The 10,180-nt window shown below is 52.6% G+C and overlaps 1 protein-coding gene across 1 annotated transcript; it reads left to right on the forward strand.

The window, feature by feature from the left end:
* The first annotated feature begins 154 nt into the window (after positions 1–154).
* On the forward strand, positions 155–9,616 carry LOC101280516 (NADH-cytochrome b5 reductase 2). The gene is given in 11 exon segments (XM_049713827.1): positions 155–169; positions 1,863–2,042; positions 2,294–2,366; positions 5,119–5,225; positions 5,501–5,630; positions 6,457–6,540; positions 7,258–7,343; positions 8,465–8,564; positions 9,447–9,455; positions 9,458–9,554; positions 9,556–9,616. Coding segments are annotated over 11 exon segments (942 nt in total).
* The last annotated feature ends 564 nt before the right edge of the window (positions 9,617–10,180 follow it).

Raw genomic sequence — 10,180 nt, forward strand, 5'->3', positions numbered from 1 at the left:
GCTGTGAGTGCTTTGCAGTGTGCCAACTTACATGGACATTTGCTTCCAGCTGGCAGGATACCTAGCGCTCATCTACCCTGATCCGTCACAGACTTATCCTTTCACAGGAGTCTTCCAGTGGAGAGCGCCCTAGTGGCCTTTAAGTGCTCGACCCATGCCCACAGTTGTGGTAAGTATTTCCAAGAACATCAGGGCAAACAAGACCACATAGAACAGAGATTGAAGTTTCACCCTTATCAAGAACAGAGACTAGGGCTTACGTTGCACACACAAAACAAAGATGTTCTTACCATGTGGTGGCCTGGAGGGCTTCCCGTCCAGTCCATTCAGGCAAACAATTGTCCAGTCTCGCCTCCCCCGTTATCAGAGCATTGGCTCAATTTAGACAACCAACCGTCCAGTCCAGTCTTCTCGGCAGAGGTCTGGCTCCAACCATGTGGCTGGGATCCTTTCCCTTAATTAGCCAACCCCTACAACCGCCATTGGCCTTATCGACCGAAGTGGGGTCAATGCCCCCTGTGTTGGGCATCGCCTGGACACTACACCAATCTGTAGCAAGTGTCCTTGGAGATGTGCTGGGGTGGGGGTGGGGTCTTAACCTGGGGAGCACCCCGCTTGATTCTTGGCTGCCTTTTGATCTCAGGCTTAATTTAGTAGCCTTCACTGGCTCAGGGATCCAGAATTGGAGCAAACTGGCCAGTTATTTAACTTGCCTTGTTGGCGAGTAAGCCCTGAGTTACCAGACGGAATGGGACCCCCATTGGACGCCAAAATTTGTTACCGAATTAAGTCGTATGGGCCCTGCTCCAGCCCTAGCCCAGTGGAGGCTCTCTGCCTTGGCGAGGGAGGGTTTCTTTTCTGTTTGGGTTCAAGTAGGCGAATAACAAAACCCAAGCTGCGATTGACCCAGCAGTCTTCATTCAGTGGCCGAAGAATGGAGAGGTGGGAACTAAGTTCACAGATCACAGCTGGTGAGAGGGGTTTAAAGAGTAAAGACAACGGGAGGAGGAGTGAGGCGAGCTATGTGGAGGCATATGCAATAGTCTACAGGGGAAGGGGCGGGGATTTTTCTGAGGAAGTGGGGTGCCACCCCCTTTTTATCCTTTCTTGGTCCTTAATGTCAGGTCCTGGCCACCAATAGGTGCGTCATTTAATATGCTAATGTAGTAAGATGAGACTCAGGGTGTGTTGGAGTCAGATTCATTGCCCTGTTGGTCCCAGCTGGTTCCATCTTTTGTGTGTGTGTGTGTGTGTGTGTGTGTGTGTGTGTGTGTGTGTAGCTTCCTTTTCTTTTCTCTGAACCCTTCAAGTTAAAAATTTATGTTCACTCCTGCTAACAGTGGGCGTTGGTGGGTTTTGAGCAAAGACCTGGAGCAGCTCTGGCAACAGAGGTACTCACCCCACCCCTACCCCTGCCCTAGCCAGACCTGGAAGAGGGGAGTGGAGGAAGCAACAGCATCCCTCTTAGCTCAGCAGCCACTCCCCCCTCCCTAGCTCTGTCCCTGGGGGTTGGGGCCCTCATTCCAAATTGTGTACTGGAAGCAGCATCCTCACCCCTTCCACCTCAAGGAGGGGACTGCCAGGGCTTGCACCCTTGGCTGTAGCCAGGATAGAGGCAGATGGGCAGGAAAGGCCTGGTGACATTAGCACTCCTGAGCCATCGGACTGGGAGTTTAAAGCATCCCTCCTGTCTGATCTGTAGCTGGCCCCTCCCAGCCTCTATGTCCACCGTAGGCTGAGCCTGCCTTCTAGTTTAGTACCTTTACCTCTGCCTAGTTTCTTTTAGGCACAGTCCGGCTTCATACATGCCCCTGGTGTGGAGCGGGTGCCACTGGGCCTGAGAGCTGTCCTGCCCGGGGCAGGCAGGACCTGAGGTGCCCTGCTCACATGTGTCTGGTAGGACACGTCCCTGCTCCTCACCATCACTGTTATTGGGATCTGTGCTCCTGTTGGCCCTGAAGAACAAGAATGTAACGAAGAGGCGTCCTATCACCTTACAGCACCCTGAAGCCAAGTTCCTGCTGCCCCTGACTGAGAAAGAGGTGATGGGTCAGCCCTCCCCCTCTGCTGTCAGGGGCAGGATGGGGGGGTGATGTGAGAGGAAGACAAAGCGGTGGGGAATGTGTTGGCTGGGGAGGCCAGGGCAGTGGGATGGGCATTCCATGGCCTCTAGTTTGCTCCCCACTGCACTGTCTGTGTTTGTGTGCTGGGAGCTCCTTTCCCAGGCATCTGAGCTGCCCAGCAAAGCTTCCAGAAAGCTGACAGAGCCTGCCTCTGTTTTCTGTTTTATTAGCAAATCAGCTACAACACTCGGAGGTTCCGCTTTGGACTGTCCTCGCCGGACCATGCCTTAGGGCTTCCTGTAGGTGAGTGGAGTTTGGTGTCATCACCAGGACCTGGGCCTTGTGGGCACTCTGCTCCTATCAGAAACTCAGCTGAGGTGTAGAGGTTGCCCTGCTACCTTTCCTGAGCCACATAAACTCAAAAAGAGGTAGGGAGGTAGGCTTAGGGACAGTCCATTCCCTTTCTCATTGTTCCATTGGGGCTGACACAAAAGCGATATCTTAATGAGCATTGAAAAGAACTGAGTCTAGAGTCAGAAGGTCTAAGATCCCATTGCTAGCTCCTTGCTGGGCAATCTTAAGCAAGTCCGTCAACCTCTCTGAGACTGTCTATGACATGGGGTTTCCCAGGCCTGTCTGCTACTTGCATTGTTGTGAGAATTAAGTGACTGATGGATGTGAAAATTCAGAAACTGTAAAGTACTGTGCACTTAGGAAGGATGGGAGGAATTGATGTGCCCCTACTGTCAAGAGAAAGGCCCAGAAGGTTTGGAGGGGCAGGAGGGGGTTGGTGCCCTTCCTCTCCAGTACGCGGATTCTCAGCAGGGGCCTCAGACTCATGCACGAAAGGAGGGACCCGTTGTGGATATGAGCCCTAGCGGTCCTAGAGTTCCGAGTTATCCCGTTTCTAACCTGTACCACCACCAGGTGGCCGAGTCGGTCTTAGCGCTCTGCTAGGCCCACAGCCTGAAACTTTGTGCTGCTTGCCTTCCTGGTGGAGTTCCTCATCCACAGCCTACTTGTCCAGGGTGCATGGGACAGAAGCTTGACGTCACCTCTTCAGGTGATGAAATTACCCACTAGGCAGCCAGCCTGGCCCCTGAGCCTTCTTGCTGCTTCCTCTGTCCCTCTTCATCCGTGGGAGCTGGGTGTCAGCCTGCCTTCCAGGCCTCTGCCTGGCTGGTGAGACCAGCCCTATTGGCAAGAAGGCTGAAGAATAAAACCTCTGAGAAACAGAATTTCTTAGAAACTGTCATGACCCACTCTCTCCTCAGCCCTGGTGTGGGCAGTGCACAGTCAGTGCACAAGGTAATTTAGAGGCTTCTGGGAGAGTCTGCTGTGGAGGCTCGGAGATCGCTCATGCTTGCCAGCCCTGCTGAAATGACGCTGGTTAGAGATGCGGTCTGCGGGACCAGCCGGGCAGCCCCGTTTTCTCTGAGGTTGCTGCCAGGCCAGGCCCAGGTTGGCTGCATCTGAAAGAGGCTTTCTAAGGTTTCCAGTATCAGATGAGTTCTCGGCAGGAAGCTGCCACAGGTGTTTATTCCTGGGTATCCCTGGTTCCCAGCCAGGGCACAGCCAGAGCCATTGAGCCTGGCCTTTCTTTTTTTAAATTTTATGGAAGTACAGTTGATTTACAATGTTGTGTTAATTTATGCTGTACGGCAAAGTGACACAGTTATACATATATATATTCTTTTTCATATTCTTTCCCATTATGGTTTATCACAGGATATTCAATATAGTTCCCTGTGCTATACAGTAGGACCTTGTTTATCCATCCTAAGCCTGTCCTTTCTTAACCCAGAGCGTTTGCACCTCAGGCTTCGGGGCCCCTCAAAGACTGGGTTTTGCCCCTGCAGTGCCCCCTCCTCCTTTTCCTCCTTCCCTCCCTCCTGCCCTTCTCCTCCCCCTTCTCCCTGGGTCCCTGCTCTGTCTGTATATGCTCTCTCTCTGTCCTGTGCACACACAGCTTCTACCCCCTCAGATACTCTGGCTCAGAACTTCCTCTTGCCTTTGTCTCTTGGCATCCCTTTTATTTATTTATTTATTTATTTTGCATTACGCGGGCCTCTCACTGTTGTGGCCTCTCCTGTTGCGGAGCACAGGCTCCGGACGCGCAGGCTCAGCGGCCATGGCTCACGGGCCCAGCCACTCCGCGGCATGTGGGATCCTCCCGGACCGGGGCACGAACCCGTGTCCCCTGCATCGGCAGGCGGACTCTCAACCACTGCGCCACCAGGGAAGCCCCTTGGCATCTCTTGATCGCAGCTTCTGCCCTCACCACTAATTGCCTTAGTCACTGACGTCTCCCATGTTGGATGCAGCAGAAATCTGAGTGGCCTAGCCCATCATGTGACACTGGATCATGGAGTCATGATCCACAGGTCTCTGGCCACCCTGGTCTGTTCATGTCTACCCTGGGGGGACAGAATTACATGGTTCAAAGCTTCACTGCTGCCCTTCAGCAGAGCCATGGGCCAGGGAGACACAGTGCTGCTGCTGGAACTCATGGTCCACGGATGTCTAAATCCTGGAGCCCTGCATACCTGTGAGGCCAGGCCTGCTCCAGGCCAGGGGACAGGATACAGATGAGGGAGCTGTGATTCATTCATAGACCCCAGTGATACATACAGTTTAGGAAGAAATGACTTTACGAAGGCAACATATTTTGCTTTAAAAAGGAAACACTTTTCTATAATTTTTAATGCTCAGCCTCCACCCTTAATTAGTTCTTCCTGCCCCACAGAGCACTTTGACACGGTAAGCCTGCACCGACAGTAGGCTTCCTGTGTGTGAAGCTCACAGCTACGCTGTGATGGAGTCAGGGCAGGTATATGGGGTGAAGTGACTTGTCCAGGCTTGCACATGGAGTGATAAGGGCAGGCCTAGGATCTAGGCATCCTGGACTTGGGCTCCTTCCCTGCTTGGCCCTCCTCCCATGCACCCTGTCGCGCTATGCACCCCCTCCGCCACCAAAGCTCAGTCCTTTAGAGAAATCCCTGGTCCTGTTTAGGCTGGCCCTGCTCAGGCTTAACATTTGGTGCCTTTTCTGTAGGTAACTATGTTAATCTCTCGGCCAAAATTGATGGTGTGTTGGTGGTCAGGGCTTACACGCCTGTGTCCAGTGATGAGGATCTAGGCTTTGTGGACGTAATTATCAAGGTAAGTGATGCCCGCCGTGTCCAGCTGCCTCACCGTCACAAGCTTGTTCAGGGTGGTGGGTGGAGAAGGGGCACGTGCCCCGGACAGGGCTTCCCAGTGGTGTCATTTAACAGTGAAGCTGTTGACCTAGTGAAGTCTTCAGGTGTTGCTTTAGAGCAACCGTGAGCGCAGAGGATTTGCTCTTCCTGGTTTCTGGTAGCAAGTGTATTCTTGAGTTGTGTGTGGCTGTGGCCTCGGGGCTGAAGGTGTGAAAACCATGCTGCCTTATTTTTCAGGTCTACTTCAAAAATGTACACCCTAATCATCCAGAAGGGGGGAAGAGGACTCAGTACTTGGAGAACATGAAAACTGGGGACACCATCCTTTTTCAAGGGCCATCCGGGCACCTGTTCTATCATGGGTCAGGTACTGGGGGGTTCACACTGGGCCTCCAGCTAGGAGGAAGAAGATGCCTATGGTTGTTCCATTGTTCCAGAAAGCTCCTCAGATTTGAGTCACATGGACTTGTCCTTGAAGTCTTCATACATTCATTCACACACCCACTTTATGAGATTATAAGCTTCATGAAGGTAAGGGAGTGATTTGGTGTTTCCTCATCACTGTGTCTCCAGCACGATGCCTGACGCACGAAGATTTGGTGTTTCCTCATCATTGTATCTCCAGCACGATGCCTGATGCACGAAGATGTGGTGTTTCCTCATCACTGTGTCTCCAGCACGATGCCTGACGCACGAAGATGTGGTGTTTCCTCATCACTGTGTCTCCAGCACGATGCCTGATGCACAAAGGTTTGGTGTTTCCTCATCACTGTGTCTCCAGCACGATGCCTGATGCACGAAAGGCACTTGCCGTTGCTGAGAAGTGGAGGATGGGTGGGTGGGTGGATGGAATGCACACTCATCCGTGTGCTCACACGCTCATCACTTACTCATTCGCTGCCGTGGGTGAGAGTGCTGTGTGACACTCCATGTTAACTTCAGCCTGCCTTCCTTCTTCCTCAGAAGAAAAGGTGCAGTTATTCCCCCAAGGATGCCCAGGCTCTACTCCCACTTTGGGCCCCGGTGGACCAGGGCTGGCTAAGGAGCCCACCCTGGCTTGCTCCTCTGGTTTAAAGTGGCACAGCCACTCGCTTAGGTGGACTTGCTTCCTGGGAGGCCCAAGGAACTCAGTGATGTTTTGCGGGCTCTCCGTCAAGAGCCGTAGACATCAGAAGCATCCTCTGTGTTTTCAGGGAAGTTTGCGTTCAAACCATACAAAATGAGTGAGCTTGAAAATAAACTGGTCCATCACCTGGGAATGATTGCTGGGGCCACAGGTAAGAGGCTACTGGGGGCTTCATCCACAGGGTGAGCCCTGAGACCTTTCTGACTTGGGAGTCATTTGGTCCTAGAAGGGGTGATGTGAGAGATTCCTTCCCTGGCTCTTTGAGATGGGGATGCAGGGTCAGTGACAGGTCTTGACACTGACCCTGGACGCCCTGCCCCCCTTAACCAACATGGTGGCTGCCCCACGAGCCCCTGGAGCCTCTAAGGTGAGGCTGGGGGCCAGGCTGGGCAGGGCCACACAGGCCCCCAGGGGCTCCTGGATCCTGTTCAAGCCTGATGCTCCCCACCCCTTGAAAATGAATGCCTGAAAGACGAGAACAAATGTGTAAGGAGAACTGCAACGTGCCAGGCACCGTAACGGGCATTTTAAAAAATATCACATTTACTTGTCATTATATCTGTTTTACAGATGACACTGAAGAGCTCAGACAGGTGCCTGACTCACCTTAGTCGGACAGTTAGGGAGCTAGACGTGAAATGCAGTCGTTTCAAAGCCAGTGCTGCCATGTGAAAATGAGAAGTGCTTTTGATGGACTGTTGCATTAGAAGGGAAAACCAAAATGAAGGGTGGTTCTGCTCTTTGAGTTCTGGGGACAGAAGTGAGAGAAGTAACCGGGGCCAAGGAAACTTGTGAAGCTGCTGCAGACCAGGGACAGTGAGCACCAGAGGGGGAGGGAAACCCGGCCTGCCTGCCAGCTGTGTTCCAGGGGTTACGCCCATGCTGCAGCTCATCCGCTGCATCACCAAGAAGCCCAGTGACAAGACCAGGATGTCCCTCGTCTGTGCCAGCCAGGTCAGTTCTGCTGAGTCAGCCTTGAGTGAGGAAGGAATTTTCCACTGTTTGCTGAGCTGGTCTCTGCATTCTTCTCCTCCCCACTCACCACAGTCATGCTGCTCCGGCGCCTGCAGCTATGGGAGGGCTCACTGGGCTCAAGTAGGGAGACTGGCAGCCATAGAAGCTGAGTCCAGGCCTGTTTTTCCGTTTGTTTTTGTTTTTCAACTCTGTCTCCCCAAACAACCATAAACACTAAGCTTTCCTTCTTTCTTTAATATATAATTCTATGCTTTTCCCAATGTAAAATCATAGATGCCTTGCCCTTAGTGGAAATTTCAGAAAATACAGAAGCATATAAATAATTTACTTCTTTTTATGTTTGCTCTATACATGCTATATATTCACAATTATAGGTATATTGTTTTTCATTTTTAGTTTTTTTACTCAACATTACCACACAGGCATTTTCTTCTCATTAAAACTCTTTATAAATATTTTCATCAGTCTATATCAAGTCTCACCATCATTACTAAATCTTCTCCTCCATTCAGGTTGTTTTCAGTTTTCACAGTTATAAATGATACAGTGATGAATAATTGTGCCTAGGCTTAGATTATTTTGTTAAACAGAATCGCAGAAGTGGAATTGTTGGGACAAGGATCGTGACGAGTTTTACGGTCCAGGTCTTGTGTGCAGCATCTCTGAGCCTGCAACAGATCTTTTGGCTTTGTGCACTTTCCCCAGCGGAGGCTACAGCCTCTGTCTTCCTCTGCTGTAGCTCTCCAGTGCCGTAGATTATATATATCGTGTCATATATCACTGCCTTAGCTGCTCGCATTCCGTGCAGGAGATCCTGGGCCAGTCTGGTTTGCCTTGCCTGGCGCTCAGAGTGGATGCAGGAGCTGGGCTGGGGTGATCAGACACAGCCTTCCAGCTGGAGGGCAGTCACCCAACGCCTCCCTCCACAAGAGGGCGTTTGTTGTGTCGGAGCCTCAGCAGAACTCTTTGGCCCAGAGTCTGCAGGGAGCACTCCAGCTAGAGTAGGGTGGCCGGGGCGGGAATGTGCTGACCTGTGTGCTGAGTCTGGGGAGCAAGCAGGGTGCCCTGGAGGGGTGAGGCTCGTGTTGCTTCTTTTCTAGACACAGGAGGAGATCTTGGTGAGAAAGGAGCTTGAAGAAGTTGATAGACCTCACCCAAAGCAGTTCAACCTGTGGTACACCCTGGACAGGCCTCCTGTTGGTAAGGTCCCCGTTGTCCCCACCGTGGGTCAGCTCCAACCCTTGACCCAGTCAGGGGCCAGTCCCTGGGTTGGTTGGTTCTGGGCTGGGTGGCTGAGGCCTTGGACTATGTCTCTACTTGGGAAATGCAGGAATTTGAGGGAGAGAGGATTTGGGATGACCTGCTTGTAAGGGCGGTAGAGGGTAGGTGTCCGATATCTCAGCGGCACTCCACGCACTGCTCTGAACGTCAGGGGGGACCCTGAGGCCCCGGGCCACCCTGAACACACACTCCACACGGCATCCCACAGAGCCATCACTCACACTGCCTCCTGTACGGCCACTGACCCTTTCACCCTGCACCCCGCACCTCACCTAGGACAGCAGTCCTCATAAGCTGAGCCCCGGCCGCCACCGCACACGCTGCACCCCGCAGAGCCCTCACGCTGACAGGCTGCCTCTCCCACCTAGCGCTGAGCTGTGCCTGCCTCGTCATACAGCTCACTGCCCAGCAGAGGGCGCCACCCAAACGAGCCAGTCCCCAAACAACCACAGCACCCTCTGCCCGGCACAGCTCCTGCTCACAGCCTCGATTCACGCCGCACCCCGGTGCATCTGTCTCACGGTGGCGTTCACCCGCGCCGGTGCTTACAGCAGGCAGACACCAGCCAGGGACTCAGAGCCCCAGCAGTGAGCCTGGGGTCTGGGGTAAATACTGAAAAGGGCTCTCTGGGCCCCCCACGTGCTCTACTCCCAGCTTTCTGCGGAGAGCAGTAGTGCAGATGTCTAAGCCTTGGCGAATAGCCTTGTGTTCCTCTTCCCGGCTTGAGGGAGGGCGGGCAGGGGGCCTGGGGTCAGGGACGCAACCTGGCCCCCGCAACAGCTTTTTTCTGCTTAATCTCAGGCTGGAAGTACAGACAGGCTTCATTACTGAGGACACGATCAAGGAGCGTCTCCCTCCTCCTGGGAGGTTCTCGTTCATCCTGGTGTGTGGCCCACCACCCCTGATCCAGAGCCGTGCACCCTAACTTGGAGAAACTGGGTTACACCAAGGACATGATTTTCACCTACTAATGCCTCCCTTGCTCTTGGCAAATTTGCCTGGTCCCGTTCATGAGCTCAGCTTCACCATGTTATACTGGGAAGTGTTCAAAAGTCCCTCGTAATGCGTCTTTGTGTACGCTGGCACTCCTTCCTCTCTAAAGTAGCTTCTGAGGCCTCCTTGCTTGAAGGAATTCCATTTCAGTATCTTTTTCCATAGTTTGGTGAAGTAAAATTCAGTGCAAAGCAGATAGCCATTGAGTGTGGCTCTGTGGGGGACCTGCTAGACAGGTAGAAGGCCTTGACCTGCCCCACATGTAAATTGGCATCTTGTGTCCTTGGGGGGGTCACAATGGTCAAAAATACTGGGGCAGAACTCCAGGAGAATCGTGTCAACTCCCAATTTCTCTTTAACCCCTCTTTCTAGAGTGTTGTTTTTAAGGTCACACCTATCAGAGGGCTCAGGCACCCTCCATGTGCACTCGTTCTTCTCTTGTAGGAGACCCTTGAAATGGAAATGGTGTTAAAAATACACATCAGGGCAATAGTCAACGTGGGCTCCAAGAATCCTGGACTCCCTGCACTGTACACCACAAA

The sequence above is a fragment of the Orcinus orca genome, chromosome 8 (assembly GCF_937001465.1).
Source record: "Orcinus orca chromosome 8, mOrcOrc1.1, whole genome shotgun sequence".
In the NCBI taxonomy this organism is placed as follows: Eukaryota; Metazoa; Chordata; class Mammalia; order Artiodactyla; family Delphinidae; genus Orcinus; species Orcinus orca.